Below are 24,078 nucleotides of genomic sequence, written 5' to 3' on the forward strand. Positions count from 1 at the left end.
GCTGTGCCAACTGTCAAACTGCACCGTCAAGAATCCAGCGTCTCTGTCATGCTTGTGTGCGTGCTTAGTCGAGCATAGAAGCGATCGTTTGGATATCATCCATATGATTTCTATAGGGTTTTCATTTAAATATTGTCAGCATTCTATGTGTGTTTAAGTTAGACACGTGCACGATCGCATGACATCATAGGTGTCCTGTTCTTGGGGAATAATGGACACCTGGTCAGCCAATTAGACGACGTTCCGTCTACTCACTGGGCGATAAATAATGTTAAATGCTACCTTTTTTTAACTACCAGTTTTTATACCAGTTCTTTTTAGACCAATTCTCTGGTTCACTTAAAGGGTACTATGTGAAAATAACAATTACCCTTGCACTCCACTCATTGTATGATTGATCCCCACACAACTGGCAATCAAGTCCATTACGTAAGTGTGCATAGTGAACCGCTTAGCAGCCTCTCTGGGCTTGATCTGGGCTATGTGAGAGCCACACGCCTATAGAAACTATAAAGAAGCATTTCTCAACGGGGGCGGTACAGCCCCCCAGGGGGCCTTGGGGAGCCCTGGGGGGACGTTGAGAAGGATATAGTTGGCGGGGCGATGCTTAGCTGTCATTGGGGCATTAGTTCATTACATTTTTTTAATACTAAGGGTTAGGGTTAGTTGGCAGGCTAATGATGAAGTCAAGGGGGCGTTTGGAGGCTTAGGATGAGGTCCAGGAAGTTTGGGAACCACTGCTGTGAAGTGAAATCCACTTGTTCTACTGGTACAGGGTTTGAACCTATAATCTGCTTTTCCAGACCAATCACTACACCTCAACTCTCACATAACATAAACTAGAAATGCACTCGGAGAGCGCAGACCTCCGCCAATATATTAGAACATGATCGTGATAGAACATTTCACTATGTCACATAAGTTAATTTCTTACAAGTCTTGTTTTTGTAGACTTAGAAACTGGAATGTCAACATTCGGCCTATCCCACAATGGTGAAGAATCTTTTTTTTAAAAATTACACCAACAATTTAATCCAATTTAATCACTTGTTCCTTTTGTCATTTCCAACAACTCCAAAACATTTTATCAAAATCTGTTCATAACTTTTTGAGTTATCCTGCTGGTAGACAAACATACAGACAGACATACCATCATGACCAAAGACATAACTTCCTTGGCAGAGGTAATGATGTATTTTACCACACACTTTAGCATGTAACCGCTCAAAAGTTCCCTGTGAACCCACAGCACAAACAAGACAGTTGGTCAAGCACAATTGTTTGCCCTGAGGTTGAACAGTAAACATACTGCGACTTACTGTGAAAAGTCTTGTTACATCGCAGTGCATTACAGTACATTACATCACAGTTAGCAGACAGCCACAAAGCAACTCCAAACAGAAGCCATAATCTGCAACGTGCAGTGAAGTATATAGGGGTTAAGTACAGAGTACCACAAGTCAGATCCACTTTTTCTACTGGTACAGGGTTTGTAAATATACTCGTCTGCCACAAATACATACCATGTATTTTATTAGATATTTTAGCCGTTGACAATCCAAAGCTCTCTTTCAACTCACTGCAAATATTGCCAGATCAGAAAAACAGGCAGAGAAGCAAACCAACTGAAAACACCTCTGCCATTATCCAGTTTTCAGCGTCAACACATTTGTCTTTTGGGGGTTGGGTGACCTCCAATAAGGAAATTCTTTGACGGATTCATGGGAGGTTTTTCCAGATTAGAGGGACCGTATATACGCCCATTCACGTCAAACAGACCCTTTAAAGACCTCTGTTTCACAACTTTCTTCATTAGAATGTAATTTGAAGACACAGAAGAACATGGAAGAGTTTGAGGAACCGCTGGAAATGGCGGCATCTGCCTTACCGGATGGGTTCAGTGATTTTGCCATGTCTGCCTTTGGCACAGTGCTCTTTGTTGAGGGTAAGTAAGCCTGTCATGCGCACTGATGGACAGAAAACAGCTGTGGTGGCGTTACTGTTTATAGATTACTGTTTCTGGATTAGTTTCTAGATTAGGCTAGTGCAATACAAGGCAGCAGTTCTGTGTACTGTACAATGCAAGTATGCAAACGTCATAGTTTCACAGCTGTCTTGTCTGCGTTAAATAATGTACCGTAATAACACATTATCAAATAACACAGCTATCAACTACAGCTCAAAATGCTCTGTGTTCAAAACCATCTTATGCTACCTGTTTTATTCTATTGCATGACTGAGCAGAAGCTGAGCTGTTCCATCAATTTCTAATATTGTTGACAATGTGTGCATTGTTTTACTTTGTGCAGGTCTTCTTGGATTTTGTCTTAACGCCACTGCAGCGCTGTCTTTTCTGCTGATTAAAGACCAAAGAACTCCCAGCAACTTCCTGGTGTTCAACCTGAACATCTCTGACCTCATGCTCAACATCAATGCTCTCATTGGTGCCTATGCCAGCTATGTCAGGTAGATCATTATGAGGAGTAAGGAATTTCTAGAGGTTCTTCTAGAATTTTACTGGAACACTCTACAGCTCCTATAGACGTCTGTGTTAAAAATCTCGCAAAGACATTATGACATCATAATGAGAACTCAAAATTTGGGCAAAATTCTAATCACATATTTGTGATGGTACTCCTCAAAGGGTTAAAGCCCGACATCTTCTTGCTGATCACACGGGGACATTTTCTTCCAACAATTACATATAATTCATAAAAACAAGGATTGAAAAACATATCTTGTCCGTATCTTGAATTTTCCATGTTTGTTGTCAAAACAGATTTTAAGTTCTCATTGCATGATTTTTTTCACTGATTTTGAATGCTTTCGTTTGTTTTGGCTAAACATGTACACTGTCAAACATAGCACTCTGTCTCAGTGTGTTTAGTCTACTGAGAGGTGGGCGGAACAACAGGATTTAAGACTTACCAAGCCCCTGAAGCCGGTGGTTGATGGCTGTAGAGTAGTGTAGCCTACAGAACAGAACGTAAAGGTCTGGGTTTTAGTAGGTCAAAGGAAATCTCAAGCAAAACCACTACTGCAAGCACTTGAGCTGGTTCAATCACTGTTGTGTGTGCACGCACGCGTGCGTGTGTGTGCGCTCCATGAGGTGAAGTGCAAGTTCCAAACATCAGTCGTTTTAAAGGAGCACTGTATACCTTTTCATTTTAAATAGCCTAATCCCCTAAACTAATCACTGGATGCTTAAAAGAGACTCTCCTGCCTGTTTTCACTGTTTGCAAGAAGAAGATCACGTCTACAAAAGCTGGGCCTCCTGTCACGGTTTAGATCAAATGTTGAGATTACATTACTAACTCATTTTAAAGACCGTGTAGATTTTCCCTATGCGGAGCTCCCATGAGAAACAGTGGAGAGAATGTTGAAGTGGTTTTCAAATGTGTTTGTTGTGCTAGTGATGTTGACTATGATTATGTCCTCGATTGTGTGTCTCTTTGGTTAAAAAGCATCTGCCAAATGCAATGTAATTTAATGAATTGTAATTTAATGCAATGTAATGTAATGCTTGTTAGGACTTAAATTACCACAGTCTGCTAATGTATACCTCATCACAATTTTTCGTTGCCACAGAGTCTGGCCCTATGGCACGGAGGGATGCAACATTCACGGATTCGAGGGATCGGTTGCTATTTATGCAACAATCAGCTTTGTTGCCCTTATTGCATGGGACAAGTATCACTACTGGTGTACTAGTAAGTATTTGGTAAAGACAAGTAGGCTACTAGACATAGTGATGGCGAGTACTGTGAATGATCTGTCTCCGGTCAGAAATGTGCTTTCTCACTTGCACCAACCACCTCCCCGTTCACATACCTTCCGTCTCTGTTTGAGCAATAAATCTGGCCTCCTGCCCTAGATTCCTCTCCAGTTCACCTTACTCCTTTAGTCTCTGACCATGATTGGCCAGGGGGTGTCCGCTCAGACCTCACGCATATCTGCAGGCGCAGATACTGCCCGAGCTCTCAGTGGCGCTCCGTACTCCCAAGCTCGAGAATGTCTACCGCGAACACATTTCTCGGCTGTGGCACTACTTCAGCACCACGGCCAGCGATCTTGCCCCATACGCCACATAATCCAAGTTAGGGATGCAAATTATCGATTAATTCATTAATCGTTAGTTGGTTGCCTTATCGATCGACTTACGATTCATTGATAAGCGGCGTTTTTCCCCCGAAATCTCAATGATCTAAAAACTTTAATTAAAAATTTAGATAAAATACTACATTTAGATTCTATTCAAATTATTTAATCCAAAGGTGATTTAAATATTCCCACTATTCACACCCCTCTTCACACATACTCTTCACATGCCCATTTCACTTGGCGATTCATTGCGATTAATGGTTTTTAATAGATTAACGCATTAAACGATTAAAGTCGATTAATTGTTTGCATCCCTAATCCAACTATGTCAGCTTCTTGAGTGCAGTGGTCCATGCGCGCGGACCACGTGAAGCACTTTTGATGATCGGTCCACTGCCTGGACAGCCGCTCTCCTACAAGAGCAGCACGATCACATGAAGTCAGTTCTCCAGCAAGAAATAAGATGTATGCATACATGATTAATCCAGATTTCCGATAGTGAACTAATGAATGGCTAGTATGGATAAATAATTGAACAATCAAGTCATTTACAATTGTGGAAAGGTGTGCAACAGCGTCCTATGCTCTCACAGAACAGGAATTCTACTGGGCGACCTCTGGGACGATGTGTGTGGGCGTTTGGGTGGCGTCCATCTTCTGGGCAGCACTTCCTCTACCGTCTTTTGGCTGGGGCGAGTATGACTTTGAGCCAATGAGGACCTGTTGCTGTCTGGACTACACCGAAGGAGACTGGTAAATCCCCCAAACTTCGTTTTGGGTAGGGTGTGCACATTCAAAGTCACTTGTTGCAGGTGCGAGACAAAAGCGTCAGTTTAAGAAGGTAAGTCTGCACATTGCTGAATAACCCCCCCAAAAATAAACTTTATTAAATGAAAACAGCAACGTTTCGATCACCCTGGGTCTTTGTCAGGCTTCCTGCCTGACGAAGATCTAGGGTGATCGAAACATTGTTGTTTTAATTAAATAAAGGGTTTTTTTGCGCTTATTCCGCAATGTGCAGAGCTACGTACCTTCTTCAAAAATTCTCCAAACTTCTCATTACCACTGCTACTATCACCAACACTCATCGTTGTACTCCATTCTTTATGTGAACTTCGTTAGAAATAAGTACATAGGAAAACTACTTCTAATGGAAACGCTTAAATGGTTGTCACCATTACTTAGCTCGCCTTCCAAAGAGAAGTAACTAATTTGTCTTTTCCTGTGTGTACTGTGATGTATTAAGATACTTTTGCCATCTTACCCAGCCTGCAGCAATGCAGACCTCCACACTGGCTTGCATTTTAATCCAGCCAATCTCGGGTTACTTTTGCTTGATGATGCAATGCTGAAACTCTGAGCTGTTTGTGTGAGAAACACTGTAGTATTCCCACAAACAAATCCCACAGTAACCCTTAACTGACCAAGAAAGTAAATTAATTAGCATGCCAAATTATGCAAAATGATGTTTTACTAAGAGATTTTTTTATTGGGATAACTCCTCATTGCCTCTTCTTAATGTTTCATTTCCAATGTGAAAATAGCTCTTATTATAAACCCCAATGTGTCTTACTATTTCAGGCTTGCCACCACATTCCTTTTCGCTTGTAGATTTCTCTCTGTATCAGTTTCTCCATTACATATACGTTAAAATACATTTTTTTCTCTTCCACAGGAAATACGCCTCTTACATGCTAACTATAGCGTTCGTCTACCTTCTTGTTCCATGGGGAGTAATGCGGAGTTCATATGATTCCATCTACGCATACTTCAAGAAGACCCACAGCTTTAAGGTACAGGGAATCACAGAAAGCGTAGCCCGTTAAGGCACGCTGTAATAGTCATTGAAAGATTAATTGCCATCGTACTACTCTACCATGACATAACACAGGGCCTTTAGTAATGCACTACGACTCGGTCATTGCTATTCTGGTGACAAGTTTATAACGCTGTGTTTTAACAGGTTTACCAACTCTTTGCTCAGTAGTGGTATTACTAGTGTAAAGGTCTATTAGTAACACTAACACATTTGTAGTGTTTATTATCACATTGACATCGCAACTTATTCCTAAAAATGGCTGCTATTTCATCTCCCCATTCAGTTCAACACCTTTATTCCTGAGGCGACCCTGTTCGCCACCTGGGGTCCCTACTTAGTATTGCTACTGTACTCCTGTGTAGCAGACGCAAAAACAGTGTCCCCACAGTTCAGAATGGTAAGAAAAGTTCATGACGTTTCATTAGTGTAATGCACTGTAGACACACACACACACTCTCTCTCTCTCTCTCTCTCTCTCTTTCACACACACACACACACACACACACACACACACACACACACACACACACACACACACACACACACACACACACACACACACCCATTCATATTAAAGCAGTGTTTCTCAACTGGTGGGTCGCGACCCAAAAGTGGGTCACGTAGGGGTCATTGGTGGGTCGCGGAGCCGTGGTGTAAAAAAAGCGAATTCATTGATTCGCTAAAAAAAATGTCCAACTTTTCCTGCAAGAATTTACCACTCGTATTTTGATAAGCGATTGTAATCCGCGTCATCTGTCGACAGTAATAATTGTTATTACACAGGCTTAGTATGGTTATATTTTGAGAATTGTATTGGATTGACTTGAACGCTAAAAAAATTGGGTCGCGACCGAATGGCAGTGGAAAATGGTGGGTCCCAAGACTGTTCCAGTTGAGAACCACTGTATTAAAGGATACCCTCTTTTGTACAACAACCATAGGCCTATCATAAAACCATGCACACCCTACAGTCTGTCATATTCCCCTCTGGATTAATAAATTGTACTCTACAGCATATTTAACATGACAGTTTTGACACCATCTTATCAGAGGTGGATTAATTGAACACCCAACTGGGCACAGGCCCAAGAGACCAGGGGTGCGTTTCTCGACAACATCGTTGCTAACTAAATTAGCAACTTACTTGGTTACAATGCAATTTCCCATTGGAAACCTCTTAAGTTGCTAACTGATTAGCAACAATGCTTTCAAGCGACGGGGTCCCAGGACGAACTGAATTTGAAAGAGTTTATTTAAATGAAGCCTAAACTGAACCTGACATGTTTATACTGGTAGTGACGTGCAACCTGGATTAAGAGGCCAAAAACCAGTGCCCCATCTTCCAGATTACCTGGTTTCACCTGTCCCAATACATTGGTTTCCCGTTTGCAAACATGCCTGTCTGCGCGTGCAGCTGAGGATCCCTCTGTCTGCAACCTCTGATTGTTTGGAAACTGCCGACACTCAAAAAATGTGGTCACGTGATTGGCTGCTTAGCAACTTGCCCCACATGATAGTGCAAATGTTTTTAAATGGGAAACCTACTGTATCTATAGGGCAGTTGTTCAGGTGAAGCCAGGTCTTTTGGAATACGTGGAACTGGATTATAGCTTCTGAATCCCGGTTGCTCAGCAGGCTGCAGAGATCAGCAAGGCTGGGATGTGATTCTTGAAAGCATAGTTGCTAGCCAGTGAGCAACTGGGGTAGTGTCCAATGGGAAATTGAATTGAAACCAGCAAAGTAGCTAATGTAGTAATAAACTATGGTTTCGAGAAATGCAACCCTGGTCGAGTATCCGATACGATGCACTAACGTTTATGGTCTATGATTAAGAAAGAACATTAATGGTTTGTCTCTTGTTTTAGGTGCTCCCTGTGTGGGCGAAGACCTCCACGATATTTAACGCTTTCATTTACTCTTACACCAACAAAACCTACAAAGATGGCATCTGGAGGCTGCTTGGAGGAGGACAGAAGATTGCTGAGAAGAACAAAACTTTTTGAACAAAAGACTTGAATGAGGAAATCAATAAGCACTTACACTGCGACTACAACAAAATGGACCATTTTATAGGAGAAAAAAATGAGAGGAAGTTAAGATATTCCTATAACTATATAATATTTAAATTGAACAATTATATAATTTCAGATGCATGAAGTGTTTGCCTCTGCCTTTTGCTCCTACAGTACTGCCCTACAAAGTCAAAGTGCAATAATTTTGTTAAAATTAGGTTAAGACTGAAAATGGTCTCCAAACCCTCCTTAATATTGTGCCAAAGCCTTATGGTCCAAACGTGTCCTGTTTTAGAGATACTGATGTGTCACATTTGCAGTGACTACAATATCCAACCTAATACCCGTAGTTTGAACACCTTTTTCTCAGTTTCAATGCTGGTGTAGTTACTGCACTTTGCCTTTGTGGGGAAGATTAGCTTTGACCATTACTTCATATTTCCTCATGCTGTCACAGCTCTATGGTCTCTGGGAAGACCTGACACTTGGGACATCTTTTATATCACGCACAAGAGGCAAATGACCTGACCTGAATGGGCTGATTTGTTTAGATAAATCCTTTCATGGCTGTTGTTGCCTTACATGTTTACCTTTGTATGGACTTTTTATGAAATAAATGTCACTGTTTTTATCGATTACACCGGTGGTTTTCAAAGTGGGGGCCGGGGACCTCTGGGTGGGGGCACGTGGGGGTGTTAGGGTGTGTGTGTGTGTGTGGGGGGGGGGGTGGGGGGTGGGGTGGGGGGCGGGGTACAGCAAGTTGAAAGGAAAAGTATGGCAAAACAAAAAAACTAATATCCTATTTGAATTAAATGAATAACTAACATACACCAAAATAAACCAAACTGTGTTCCCTTAGTAAGAACTGCCTATATGAATTGATTTAAATATATTTTATATAATAATCTATTGCATCTCTACTATTATTATTATTTTATATATCCCAGTAGGGCCCTTACTGGAATGCAATTTTTGATGTCTAAGGTATGCCCTTGGAGTCAAAATGTGGCAGCATAACTTCACTGACGGTTAGGTTTAAGCATAGGTTTAGGTTTAGGCCACATAGTCAACATGTGACGTGGAAGGCATACCCTTGATGTCAAAAATTGCAGTCTGGTCAAGGTAGTCAGAAATTGACTAGATGGGGTAAGACTGTGTTGCGTGGGCACATAATTAATGCATTAAATATACACTGTACACACTGTTTGGTGGTTGTCAATTTTAATACAACAATATTCAGATTTTTAGCTTGTTTCCAAGTGCACTGAGATACTTTTGTGTGGACAGTATATGGTGTTGCACATTATCATACATAAGTTGAAGTACAGAAGTATCATTCAGAAAGTTAACTCTGACGTTTCTGTGAAATCCATAGCATCATCAATCAGCAATACAGTGTGTTGCCTGATTTCCGCTACATTCACTACTTTTCAATATGTTGAGATATACTACCAGCATACATAAATATCATGCATAAATGCACTATGGAACAGTACATATATCACTTTGACCGCCACTGATTATTGCAACTATTGCATTAATCCTAGATGCCGCCATCTTGGTACAGGGGTGGCGCTATTTAAATGGCCGCCAATGCAGCAACAAGGCAATGCACAAAGCATCCTCTAGGAGGCGGTAATACATATTTGCTGTTACTGTGAGTAAAGAATGTCCCGTAAAATGAAGGTGGTGCCTGGTATGCCAAAAGGCTGAAAGCGACATCTAGTGCTCTGGTCTATTAGCCTGGGAGATCCCATGCTGCTTTGCACAATCGTTCCCATCTGAAATCTCACTTGTGATTAGGTCTGGTGGTAACCAGGCAACTGATGGCCAATCTGGATGTCCAGACCAATCACTACACTACAACTCTCAAATAACATAAATGATGTATTTTACCACATACTTGAGCATTTAACAACTCAAAGGTCTCATTACTTTGCAGTGCATTACAGTACATTATATCACAGTTATCAGACATCCACAAAGCAACTCCAAACAGAGGACATAATCTGCAACATGCAGTGCAGTATGTGGGGGAAAGTACTGTTTACCACAAGCCAGGGTCCACTTTTTCTACTGGTACAGGGTTTGAAAATATAGGCCTACTAGTATGCCACACTTCCTATAAGGAAATTCTTTGACGGATTCATGGGAGGTTTTTCCAGATTAAGGGACCCTATACGCCCATTCACGTGAAACAGACCCTTTAAAGACCTCCGTTTCACAACTTTCTTCATAAGAATGTAATTTGAAGACACAGAAGAACATGGAAGAGTTTGAGGAACCGCTAGAAATGGCGGCATCTGCCTTACCGGATGGGTTCAGTGATTTTGCCATGTCTGCTTTCGGCACAGTGCTATTTGTTGAGGGTAAGTAAGCCTGTCATGCGCACTGATGGGCAGAAAACAGCAGTTGTGGGGTTACTGTTTATAGATTAGTAGATACTGTTTCTAGATTAGGCTGGTACAATACAAGGCAGCAGGCCCATGTACTACTGTCCAATGCTGGCTTGCAAACATGGTTTCACAGTGCTCATTTGGAGACTTCAGGTTGAGAATAAATGGAGTTCCTTTAGTACTGTAGATGGGCCACTCTATGAAATCTGTGCTTTTTATGTCCCATTGAAATTATGTGTTTAACCATGACGCAAAATAGATTAAAATAGCTATCAATTGTATGTCCTAATAACTTAACATGTTATGGATAAATGTTGTAGTAAAAAACAAATATAGAAAAAAATATTTTAAAACATTTTCAAAAGGTACCCTGAATACTGAAAAACATGCAACATAGGCCTACTGGTTGTTGTACAAAAAGAGGGTATCCTTTAGTGTGTGTGTGTGTGTGTGTGTGTGTGTGTGTGTGTGTGTGTGTGTGTGTGTGTGTGTGTGTGTGTGTGTGTGTGTGTGTGTGTGTGTGTGTGTGTGTGTGTGAGAGAGAGAGAGAGAGAGAGAGAGAGAGAGAGAGAGAGAGAGAGAGAGAGAGTGAATGTGGTTTCAGCAGCACATATGTTCAGTCTGTCTGCTCTAATGAATATGAAAAAGAAAATGTGCAAACATTTGCACAGTGTGATGCTGACAGGAAATCTAGCCAGGAATTACACTACTGACTAAAATGTGAATGACCAAGTGCCATAATCTTGTAGGTGCTAAAATTTGTTACACCGGATTAATTAAACCTTATTTTGCATAATAAACACTTTCAGACCCCAGACTGAAATGCAACACGGTTGACTGATGTGGATTTTGCCAATTTTGCCATATTTATTAGAGCGGACGATTTAGCATACTAGCGAACAATGTCACGTAAAGGTCATGCCATAGAGATCTCCACGCTTTCTACGTGAATGAATCAGGGATGCATTTGAACTATTGCGTAAGCAAATGGTATCTGCTAGATTGGCAGTGGCGAGTTGTCATGACATTAGGGTGGGCAGGGTAGACACCACAGACAGAGAAGAAGAAGGAGGGGACAACCCCCTAGGACAGTGTTTCCCAACCAGGGGTACGTGTACCACAAGGGGTACGCGAGCACACCGCAGGGGGTACTTGGAAAAATGTTATTATTGTAACAAATGTATGGAGCAGTCACATCACTACAGAGAAAGCGATATAGAACATGAATTAGGGGGTACTCAGGGCACAACTAAGATGCTTAGGGGGTACGCAAGACAAAAAAGGTTGGGAAACACTGCCCTAGGAGACTGAACTTGAGCTCACTCCTGTATATTTGGTAGACAGGGTTTGGGTTACCTACCCTACTAGACAATTCTTTGCCGCCGTTTAAATGAATGGTGTCAGTAATACATCTTTACTGCTGCTGTGAATAAAGAACGTCCCGTAAAATGAAGGTGGTGCCTGGCCTGCCACAAGACTGAAAGCGACATCTAGTGTTCTTTTTTTTTTAAAGATTTTTTTTGTACTTTATTTGATAGGACAGTGTGAGAGATTGACAGTGGGTGAATTGGGAGAGAGACGAGGAAGGATCGGCAGAGGACCCGGGCTGGGAATCGAACCCGGGTCAGCCATATGGCAGCCAAGTGCCTTCCCGGTTGGCCACTGCAGGGCCGACATCTAGCATTCTGTATATATGCCCAAGATTGATGTTGGATCATATGTCAGGTGGAATTTGGAACAAGATTTCTTGCTGTGAAGGTGGTCACATATGTCATCAAATGGATAGAGGTCCATGCTTTGTTAGCTTTTTTAGGGTCTCCATAACCTGTGGTTTCAGCCATATTTGACCATATATTATGCAGTGATTCTTCTTCCTCTCTGAGCTCTTCGATGTTAACCACCATGGGTATGTCCCTGTAATTGAGGAATGAATAGCTCATTTTCATTTGAAATTATGTCATCCAAGGTTATGCTGCCGTATTTGTTTAACCAAGTACATGTTTGTTCCTAAACCTTTCAACTTGCTTCCTGTTCCTTGAGTAGTTTCCTAAATGGACAATTCACAGAATTTTACAATCCTACTCCATCTCCAATAATGTATACAGGAGGTCATCTGAGGAATATTGAGGACATGATTGCGCTGACAGAAATCCAATAGATGGCCCTCTTTGCGGCCTGTGTTGTGCCCAGTTCCTGAATGTTAAGTGTAGAAATAATTATTATAGCAAAGACTTTGTTTTATATTTGCTGTTACTGTGCAATCTGTTCCCTTTGAAGTTTTCACCTGGGAAGAACAGTATGTGACTAGGAAGATACATCTTCAAGGTTGCTTCACATAAGAATAGCATAGAAGAGTTGTTCTCTCCACTGACCTTTGGCACCCCTGTAATTTCCCCCTTTTGTGTTCCTCATTAAGAACGGCTGTATGGGAAAAGTGAGACAGAAAGAGTACAGAAGGCAAGCAAAGAGCATGTTCTCTAAGCCTCTCAATCTCTCTAGTCTAGTCTCTCCCTTTGCGAAAGCCAATTGTACCCTGACCTGATTGTCGTGGTCTCGTTGTGTATTGTGTTTTCTTAACATTAAGGGACAAAAAAAACTTTAGGACAGTGAATAATTATTGGTGCCAATGATGGAAATGTGTGTCCTGATATATTGTTTTATGATCACGGATGTTGATTTCCACATCAGTATTTTATTTTATCTTTTTAAGTATTTTTTTCGGAGGGGGGCTTTACAAGCCTTTTTTGTTTATTTCTCAGACAGGACAGTGGAGTAGAGACAGGAAATGCACTGTAAAAAAATTCTTGTCAAAATTACGGTGAAAAACTGGCAGCTGTGGTTGCCATTTTTTCACCGTATAAAACACAGAGATCTTGTATATGGATTTACGGTAAGGTAAATTAAGACTTGTAGAATCAACATTTTCAAGATGTTACAATAAAGGGGAGTTACTGTTTAAATAACAGTGACACTCATGTAGGCTCTTGGTATACAGCTGTATAATTAACAATGCAACCCTGTTGTTTTTTAAGTGAAATACTAACCATTCCACAGCATTCATTTGCCTATTTTACTGTCAATTTCTGTTAAAACAACAGAAATTATTCATGCCTTGACGGTATGACTGTTCAATTTACAGTATAAAGCATTTGTTTTTAAGGTGAGTCTCTATTCATTCCACAGAATTTATTGCTAAACCAGCAGCACAATTGTGTTGCTCAGGCGTAGGATTCAAAGTTTATATGTGTTGCATTTAAGTGGAATTCCCATACATTTCACATAATAGGTGAGTCCTATAGAATTACAATCAGACAACTGATTGGACTGATTCTACTCACTGAAGGGTATGAAAATGCATTCCTTTTTTGAAAAAGGCCTGAAAATAACCTTGAGTAAAATGAAGGCCACAGCTAGCGGGGAAAGCACGCTAACAAACAAGCTAGTTAGCCAGCCATACAGCCACCCTTACAACGTGACCTGCTAGCCGGGCCGGCCAGGTCAGGCCAGGTGAGGGCAGGCCGGTCGGCCGGCCGGCCTTACAGCCAGTCAGCCAGCTAGCTAGCTAGCTGCCAACCAGTGAATAGCACAATGCAACAGTCCCGGTTTAAATACATGTTCAAGTGAACCATGTGACCCGAGTGATGAGGCATTTCGCAGGTGCAGGCAGTAAGTTAATCATTACATGACAGCCCTTAGCACTCAGGTGAGGTCAGGAATTGATTGATAGATTGATTTGGATGGGGTAGAATGACAGTTTAAAATAGACTGGGCTATTTCTAAGAGACTGAATCAAGGGATTACTGTCCCAGGTAGACTTTTTCAGATTATACTAGCCTATAGGTATATTTTACACATTAAATGAGGCTAAACTGTAGGCTGTTACCAGAGAAATATATAAGTTACAGTGAATTATTGCAAAATGTCCTTAACTGTTGCACAGTTTATTCAGTTGCCAGCTTCACTGTTGTCAAATCTACAACGTGGAGGCACCTGGAGCCAAGCAGACAATCTGTTTTCTGTGGAGTAATTAATATTTGATTCATTATAACCTCCATTGCTTTCTGTTGGGTAGGAGGAATGTAAATAAGGATATTCTGAATTTTATAGAGGTTTATTTTGTCAATTTGCCTCTCACTCGAAAACTCTGATGGCAAAGCCTCCAAGTCCAATAAGGGAAATGTTGCGCAGGATGAACTTGAACACATGCAGAGGGTTGTAATCTAAGTTAATTGATGGCTACTAATCAAATAGCATGTTGACATCAAACTCTGCCTGTTACAAACCAGGCCTATCAGTGGTTTGACAAGTTTTGCACCTGGAACAAGTGCAATCACAAGAGATCTATTGGACAAAAAGAGGACTCAAAAAGCCTAACACGACCAGAAAGAGCACCTACTTTTTGTAGTATACACAATGTGAAAAAAAACAGAACAGTTCTTTTCCTGTTGGTTCACTTTTTCGTTCACTTACAGCGGATTGAGTTTGGTTCACTTATAGGGGACTCAACAAAAATGGCTGCTCATGTTGCCAAAACATTTGACATTTGAGGAGGCATGGTTTTCATAACTCTCTGGGGAATTAAACATTAACTCTCTAGCTCTCTTAGCTCAACAACTCCGATCCAGAGGAGTCAAATAACACTGTGCAGTCTTGCTGCAACTCTTGGTGTTTAGATTTTGGCTGAACACAGTCTAACCAGTCTGATCAATCCAACTCTGACAAATTTGCTGTGTACATATGACACCAGTGAAAAATAAAGTCATGTACCGTTTCTTGACTACTTCATCTTCACTTAACAGTATTTTCAAATATTTCCTTTTCAGTGAACAGTTAAGTATTTTCTACATAAGACACCAGTGAAAAATAAAGTTATGTATCGTTTCTTGACTATTTCATCTTCACTTAACGGTATTTTCCAATATTTTTTCGTTTACAGAGAACAGTCCAGTATTTTCTACATATGACACCTGTCAAAAAATAAAGTCATGTAGTGCTTTTTGACTTAATAGTAGCTTGCTTTATTTAGTACAGAGACAAACTGTTTTACATTTTACGTTCACTGACTGTTCAGGCATGCAAACAGGTCAGGGGTGAAAAAGGTGACAAGAGCGCGGCGCGGTGCGGCGCGGTGCGGCGCGGTGCGGCGCGGCGCGGCGCGGCGCGGCGCGGTGCGGCGCAGTGCACGCGCGCAAACGCAGGTGCACACGTGTGTGTTGTGCGCAGTGGATGATCTTGTATAACAGTCTCAGACTAGGGGGGAGAGGATTTAGCTAAAAAAGTCTTTAAATGGTGAATTTTGAGCATACTGTAGTTATTAGCGACCAAGGGACAGTGAACATGAGAACTGCCAACCTTACTCCATGACTTAGCTGTCATGTCTGATGGGGGGTTGGGTAGATAGCTTGATAAAATAGGTTTTTATCATGATAGAGCAGTGATTCTCATAGTAAGTTTCCCCAACACCCCATTGACCTCATCAAAACCCTTAGTAGGCCTATTAAAAAATAAAATAGGCCAAAATGCCCCCAAATGGCACTAAGCACCCCTCCTCTCATCAGTATAACACCCCCTCAACACTTGCCTGGTTGTCATCTCATGCATATTTAATCATCATATTTCAGACAACTTGCAATAGGCTGCAAAAAAAATCTTTGTCAAAGTTTGAGTTAGCTACTGAAGTTTTACTCAAACTAGGCTACTCAAATTTTAGCCTATTCACCTAGTATCTCTTACTCTTACTTCACCTCTCCCTGTAGAAAAAAATGAGTAGGAATAGGAACGCTCCAACTTTGACCTGGAAAAAAGTATGTTTCACTAAATATCGTTCACTTTTTTAAGGTCATTTAGATATAGGCCTACAAAGGAATCGGATTACACAAAAACTTGGAATGATTTGGCCAACTGTTGCAATTTGTCCTGTGCCAAACGCTAGACTGACTGGCCCAGCCTTCTCTCTCCCTTCCCTCTGCCCGCAGCATATGCACGATGTTGCATGCCTCGCATAGTCTACATGCGCTTTTTCACCTGTTTTTTTATCCATATTTTTTACCCGGTAGCTACTTTAGACTTTTCCCCCCTAGCGCACTCTCCCGCTGAACTCTCCAAGTTGGATTCACTCGCGCAGAAATCAGATGTCCTTTGCATCGACTATAACCGGAGAACAAGTAGGCCTACAGCGAACGGAAACTGAACTATTCTACTGTTAGCGTAAATTGACATTTCAAATCATTAACCGAAACAACAGAATACCAGGAACACGTGCGTGTAACCAAGCTTTCGGAGCTCTTATGAGAATACATTATTTTTCACGAGGGCAGGGAAGCTCCGGAGTCAAATTATCAGGCAAAACAACTAAACCAACTGTGAGGTGTGGGGTACCTGTTCACTAACCACGCAGACTTCCACGTTTAGAGCTAAATCCAAAGACGGCACATTTCAGGATTTGGGTAGGGGAAAATGGTCGGACACTCTCTATATTATAGAACTAAGACATTTGATATAACTACGCAGCCCAGCCGACCAGAAACACAGGGTTTTGCGCTGTCTTTCGAAGTATGAAGACAGGGCGGGACTTAGATTGAGCTCGTTCTTGTTATTGGCTGTGCCGACAAACAGAAATACTGTGATTGGTCAAAAGTCATTGTCGGTGGTGGCATCTCTCCAGCAATTTGCCATTGAGCTGTATGACATTTTCTGCGGTATACATTTCAACTCGCTCGAGCCCCCCCCGCCCAAATATTTTCTCCTCGGATCTGCACGATTCACAGAAATGACCCATTTTCATTTCAAAACGGCGAATTTCGCCGAAAAGCGGCAAGTTTGCATGCCTGCTGTTGCAATTTGACAGTTTTTTGCCGTAATTTCAACGGGCATTTTTTACAGTGTGAGTTGGGAGAGAGAGAGACGGGGAAGGGCCGGCAAAGGACCTGGGCTGGGAACTGAACCCGGGTCGGCCGCGTAGTAGAAGAGTGCCCTACCATATCAGCCACGGTAGGGCCCATATCAGCATTTTTCAGTAATGTTAATAGGCGTGCAGAAAATCAGATAGAGAAACAAACAAACCTAAATCAATAGCCCTTCCCCTCTCTCTCTAAAGGGGCGGGTTTAAAAAAACAAATAATATTTCCCAGAGTGGCCTTGTCAGAGCCCAGGCACGGCTTTAGCACGTTTGTACTTTGGGGTTGGCCAACAGCGTTGCCAGATTGGGCTGTTACCTGCCCAATTGGGCTACTTGGGATGGCCGTCTGCGGGTAAAGATGGGAAAAATTGGCCATTTGGCGTCCTTTTCTGCAGTCTTGGGCCCATAGAAATCAATGCAATTTATTGACATTGAGCGGAATTTAGCACATTTTGGCAGTTTTTCAGAACCTTTTTGGCAGCTTTTGATCAGACACATCTGGCAACACTGTTAGCCAAGCAAGTGTTGGGAAACTCTTTTGGGAGAGGATTTGGCATTGGAGGTTTTACCAGATTAAGACCCAGCTACTCTATGCGTCTATTCACGTGAAACAGAGGCTATAAAGACCTCTGCATCAGAATCAGAACTCTCTGTGACCCAACTGAACTCAGAGATAGACAGCAGAGCGGGAGCTGGGGGAGTTGGAGACAGCAATCATGACTGTCATTCGCATACCGGAGGCGTTCAGCGATTTTGATATATTTGCGTTTGGCACTTTTCTGTTTGCTGAGGGTAAGTTTATCATTATGCTCTCGTGGACAAGAAACTATGATGGTGTTTTTAGGCTATTAGTTACACAGCAAGCAATGTAGCTTTAAATTGTGTCAATAATGCATGTATGTAGATAAAGAATGTCAAACTGCATCTTAAATTATTCAATATTCAAAACTGTACAGTTTGTAAGCATGTGTCATTGTATGCATCGCTGAGCAGATGCTGCTGCACAGCTGGGGCCTATACTAAGAAGCTGGTTCAGGAGTAAACCAAGTTAAGAGGTAAATTATCTAATAGAAGAATGATGACTCCGGGCTCTTCTATTAGATGATTTACCTCTTAACTTAACCTGGTTTACTCCTGAACAAGCTTAGTATACGTAGCCGCCTGTTCCATCAATTTCTAACCCATGGTGCCAATGTGTGCATTCTTCATTATGTGCAGGTGCTCTGGGATTTGTCCTCAACTCCATCGCAGCTCTGTCTTTTATACTTGTTAAAGAGCAACGGGACCCCAGCAACTTTCTGGTGTTCAATCTGAATATTGCCGATCTCTTGCTGAACATCAACACTCTCATTGGAGCATATTCCAGCTATCTCAGGTAAACCACAAGTTCACTTTTGCCTCTTTTACACTGCCTGTTTTCTGGTAGGCCTATAGCTCGACACAGTGCGACTCGGCCACCACTTTTTGCTCTTCGATTGAGCTGTGTCGTGCACAATCGAAAATCAAAAAGTGGCGGCCGAGTTGCGCTGTGTCGAGCTGTAGGCCCGCCAGAAAACCGGCAGTGGAAAAGAGGCATTTGATGTGCTGAATGAAGCAAAGGACAGCACTGATTGCCACTTATCGCCACAACACCCTGAAGAAGGGCTTTGCCCGAAACATTCGTAGGCGAATAAACAAAGAAAAATCTGAAGAGCGCTATCCTTCGCTTCATTCACTCGTCTGTGTTCTATGTGGCATTCAGCACCTGGTTAAGAACTGTATTAATCATTGGGCGATACTGTGAGCACGTCTCCACTTTAAACTTTGATGTCCATGCATTTCTGCTTGGCTGATAATAATAAATGTAGCTTTTCTCCCAATTTATTTGCCACAGAGTCTGGCCCTATGGTATTGAGGGATGTAACCTGCACGCATTTCAGGGAACCGTTGGCATTTATGCATGCATAAGCTTGCTGGCGCTGGTTGCATGGGACAAGTATCACTACTGGTGTACTAGTAAGTATTTGCACACCCACCCCACTTCTCTTTATCTGCAGCATATAATATATTATAATTTATAACACTAAAATTAAACATCTAATATTATGGATGAACAGGTGACACTGTTGACAATAGAAGGGTGATGTGACACAGAGTTCTACCTACTCTCTCAGACCAGGAATTGTACTGGGCCACATCTGGGACCATGGTCGTGTGTGTCTGGGTGACGGCCATTTTCTGGGCAGCACTTCCTCTGCCATCTTTCGGCTGGGCCGAGTATGGCTTTGAGCCGATGAAGACCTGCTGCTGCCTGGACAACACTAAGACAGAAGGGTAATTAAATCCTCCAACCCCCCTCTCTAATCATTACCACCAGCAGCACTGCTAGTCTCTAGGGGTGTAAATAATAATCGAAATATATTGATGCATCTATCCTACGGCCGACGATTTCATCGAATCGTATTGTATCATGGGGCATTCTTAAGTATCGAAAATAATTGAATCGTTGGCCCCTGTCCAATGACCTCCATAACATAATAGAAGTGGAAAAGTAATTGGATGAAATCGTATCAAATTTTGGGAGGAAGGTTCTGGGGGGTGGGATGGGGATATGTGGAATTTCCTTAAAAGACTGAGTGTAGAGGCTATATACTATATATATACAGAATATATTGGGGTATTATTGTCACATGCTATTGATCGTGAAGCACTTGTACATCAGCATGTCAACATGGACGAAGTACATTGTGACAAAAAAAGTTAAAAAACATTCAAAAAAAGAACTTTCAAAAAGGGCATTTTTGTCCAGACGGGCAAAGGGGCACCTCATCTCTACCTGTGCACGCATATGCAGGGCAGCCTATATCCAACAAAACGATTTTTAAGTGTCACCCGGATTTACCGGTTAGCTTGCAGGTAATCTTCCCAAGACAAGTAACTCGATTCAGCGATTCAGAGATTTAATGTACATATGTGGTATGCTGTTGTGTAGAACACACTTTGACCACCTCACCAGACCTGGAGGGCTGCTAGGTCATGTACAGAGAGTGCACATGTTGGCATGCCTCTTAATCTGCCCAGTGTTGGAACAGAGAGGGAACAGAGGGAAGCCTGAGAACACTAAGCTAAGTAAAGGCTGAGAGACTGAAACACTAAGCTGTTTGTGTGAGAAACAATGCAGTATTCTCGCAAAGAACCAAAGCATTTACCAACCACACAATCAATGGAAATGCTTTCTCAATGACGCAAGACAATGTTTATAGAGATTTAAATACAGCCGGTAGGCACATTCACTTTCGCTTATAGATTTTTTTCTTTCTTTCTTTCTTTCTTTCTTTCTTTCTTTCTTTCTTTCTTTCTTTCTTTTTTACTAGTTTCTAGATGAAATTCTAAATAATTGACAATGTGTCATGAGAAAATGATCACAGTTTATTACATTTCATTTTCTAAAATTAAAACGTTAGGTTTTTTTATTGTTTTTTTATTCCACAGGGGATTCGTCTCCTACCTGCTAGCTATATCTTGCGTCTACTTCCTCATCCCATTGCTGATCATGCACGACTCATACAGCTCCATCTACGCATACTTCAAGAAGACCCACAAGTTCAAGGTACAGTACACAGCACCACAGCACCACACAATGGCTAACTGACTTCCATTAAATGGCATTTGTACCGTTGTTTGGTAGCCTGTCATAACTATCTATTCACAGCTTTATAAACACTTTATTAACATTTAATAATAATTAACATGTTTGTAAATGACCAATAACCAAACTGCGACTGCACAGTGGAGTGGGAATCGACTTCTACTGTGTGAGTTATATATGTGGTTTCATGCCTCTTGGTCTTTGGAGGAGAAACATCCAGCACCGATGCGACTGCGCTCTGTCTTCTGTGTTAGCATAGTATTTCATGCCCATTTATAAACATTTGTAAACATTTTGTTGATAATTAGTCCATTATTTATAAAGTATTTAAAAATATGTGAATAGGTAGTTCTTCTAAAGTGTTACCTATACATTTAAATGCAAATGTGGTGATGCCAGTGTAATGTTGCCTTAGGCCTACAGCAAATTGGGACATTTGGTAAACTGTGAATAAAAACAAAATACTATTTTTCATTTTACAAACATTCAATCTATCAATTAAATGAAGAATTGTGCAGAGACAACATATGAATGGTTAACTCCACAAAATTATTGCTTTGAGGGAAATGTTCTATTTCAGTTGTAGTTTAAATTCATTGTAATGTGTCCTTGCTCTCTGAAATGAATGCATAGGACAAATAAGTAATTTGATGTTAGAAAAAGTAACTGTGGAATGAATTCACAGACAATATAGACTTTTGACTATTAAGCATAGCCATGCTGTAATTCTACACTGATTTACAACCTGGACGAGATGCAGTCCAAGGAAGTAAATGGTATATTTTATTCACAATTTAGCAAGTTTCCCAACTTTTACCTCATTTGGGGTTATAGGATTAGAATTACAAAGATGTAGATAATGATGTTGATCTTGGTCTTCTTTGGACAATAATGCATTTGTACTAAAGGCCAGAGCCTCTCAATCCCAACAAGCCATGATTTCTAAAATGTGGTTATTTTATCTCTCTGTATAGTTCAACACCTGTATTCCAGAGATGGTCCTTTTGTTGAGCTGGGGCCCATACGCTGCCTTCTGCCTGTATGCCTGCGTCTACGATCCTCTGGAGTTCTCTCCACAGTTTAGAATGGTAAGAGTACATCCACACAGGGCTTTGGCTGGGCCCGGGACAAAGACGTCTGGAAGGGCACCAAACCCAATCAATACAATGCAATGAGGGTCCAATTCTGGGCTTCTCTATACCTGGGCCCGGGACAAGTGACCCATTTGTCGTGCTCCCCCCCAGTATTACACCACTATGACAATACACAGGGCCTTTAGGTAATACATTAGGACTTGGTCGTTGCCATTCTGGTAACAGCTACATTATGACAGGGGCCGTTTCTTACTGGGTTAAATATGCATTTTGAACATGTTTAAGTTTGAACGTTGACCGTTGGCTCTTTGCCAGCTTTGCCAGTTTGATGCCAGACTATGGCTGTCATGTTATTGTCTGTCTCGCCAAACTAGTCCATGGTCACATTATTCCTTAATCTGTCACTGTAGCTAATCCCAACGAGCACAGCAGTCATTACACAGCTACATTAGCTTGCCACGATGAGGGACTCGGTGAGATTACCCGTGTTAAGGGCACAGCCACAAGGAAGGCACAGTTGGTTATGAATGTCCTGACTGGTGGTGACACCTGCGGACGGTCATGAATGGTGATGAAAATCGAGCGTGAACTGAACCTGATGTGTTGATACTTGGGGGGTATAGGCTACTAAGAACATGGTCAAGTGATAAACTAGGCTGAGTTAACCTACAGGAAGTGGTAAACCTGTTAATAGATGTACCTGCAGGCATCATTTAGTCAAGAAAATGAGGACTCCAGGCTCTTCTTATTAGATGATTTACCTCTACCACATGGTTAACTTAACCTGGTTTACTACTGAACTAGCTTCTTAGTGGCCGAGTTACTTGGTCATGCTTATTGATCAGCAGCCTGCAATTTGAACTGTAGTGTTGGAGATATGTAAAAAGCTAATGGCGTCTCTTTGTTTTTGCTGTAGATGCTTCCTGTGTGGGCCAAGACTGCTCCCATATGGCACGCTATCCTCTACTCCTTCACCAATGTGGCCTACAAAGGAGGAATCTGGAAGCTGCTGACAGGGCAGAAGATTGAGAAGATCAAAACTTCATAAACAAAACTCTTGAGAACAAGCAATTCCACCCTGATACATTGTGATACACTGATACACGGATACACTGTGATACACTGATACACTGTGATACACTGTGATAGTGTAACTGCTGACCCCAAACTCTGGAACACTCTCTCACTTGCACTGTGTCAATGCACTTCATTCTCCAAGTCTCAAAACCTACCTTTTCACCCTGGCCTACAGCAGTGGTTCTTAACCTTTTTTTCTTAACGCACCCCCTTCCTTCTGCCGAAGACAAGCCACGCACCCCCAACCCAAACTTCTACATGTGTATACACACAAAAAAATTATTAATTACAATGATTCTTGCTTCAGACATTAATCAATACCTTAATGACTTTAAATGGGGACCAAAATATGTTTTCATTTGCTCTTATTCTGCCCTAATTATAATGTTTGCAAGCAGAATTTTGGTCACAACCTCAACGAAAACAAAATTCTGCGCACCCCCTGAAACTTCTGGCGCACCCCCAGGGGGTGCCCGCACCCCAGGTTAAGAACTACTGGCCTACTCAATCATAGTGCTGACTGATTTTATGGTTATGTGATTTTATGGTTATTACCTCCGCCAAGGAGGTTATGTTTTCAGTTGTGCTGGTTTGTCCTTCTGTCTGTTTATCTGTTTGTTTGTCTGCAGAATAATTCAAAAACCTATGAACGGATTTGTATGAAACTTTGTGCAGTTGTTGGAAATGACCAAAGGAACAAGTGATTACATTTTGGTGGTGATCAGGAACCAATATTTGTTTAAAGATTCTTCACTGTTGCTAGACTACAAATGTAGATGCCCCTAGTGATTGCAAATTGAATTGCGGAACAGGGCAAATGTGGTCTATCAAACAGCTGTCTTGGCGGAGGTCTGCACTCTCTGAGTGCATTTCTAGTTACCTCCGCCAAGGAGGTAATGTTTTCGGTCACGTTGGTTTGTTTGTTTGTTTGTTTGTTTGTTTGTCTGTCTGTCTGTTTGTCAGCAGCATAACTCAAAAACGAATCAACGGATTTGGACGAAACTTTGTGGAGTTGTTGATAATGACCCAAGAAAGAAGTGATTCAATTCTGGT

At 41.6% G+C, this 24,078-nt stretch overlaps 2 protein-coding genes across 2 annotated transcripts; both read left to right on the forward strand.

Annotated features, from left to right (window-relative positions):
- The first annotated feature begins 1,869 nt into the window (after nucleotides 1-1,869).
- Nucleotides 1,870-7,923, forward strand: LOC134466941 (RPE-retinal G protein-coupled receptor-like). The gene is made up of 7 exons (XM_063220868.1): nucleotides 1,870-1,945; nucleotides 2,310-2,466; nucleotides 3,589-3,710; nucleotides 4,695-4,854; nucleotides 5,777-5,894; nucleotides 6,204-6,317; nucleotides 7,786-7,923. Exons 1-7 carry the CDS (start codon nucleotides 1,870-1,872, stop codon nucleotides 7,921-7,923), a joined length of 885 nt encoding a protein of 294 aa, XP_063076938.1.
- Nucleotides 7,924-17,803: 9,880 nt separating this feature from the next.
- LOC134467320 (RPE-retinal G protein-coupled receptor-like) lies at nucleotides 17,804-23,192 on the forward strand. The gene is made up of 7 exons (XM_063221217.1): nucleotides 17,804-18,018; nucleotides 18,445-18,601; nucleotides 19,100-19,221; nucleotides 19,380-19,539; nucleotides 20,698-20,815; nucleotides 21,829-21,942; nucleotides 22,865-23,192. The coding sequence occupies exons 1-7, from the start codon at nucleotides 17,943-17,945 to the stop codon at nucleotides 22,994-22,996; spliced, it is 879 nt and encodes a 292-aa protein (XP_063077287.1). The 5' UTR covers nucleotides 17,804-17,942; the 3' UTR covers nucleotides 22,997-23,192.
- Nucleotides 23,193-24,078: the final 886 nt, after the last annotated feature.

Source organism: Engraulis encrasicolus, chromosome 17, assembly GCF_034702125.1.
Source record: "Engraulis encrasicolus isolate BLACKSEA-1 chromosome 17, IST_EnEncr_1.0, whole genome shotgun sequence".
Lineage (NCBI taxonomy): Eukaryota > Metazoa > Chordata > Actinopteri > Clupeiformes > Engraulidae > Engraulis > Engraulis encrasicolus.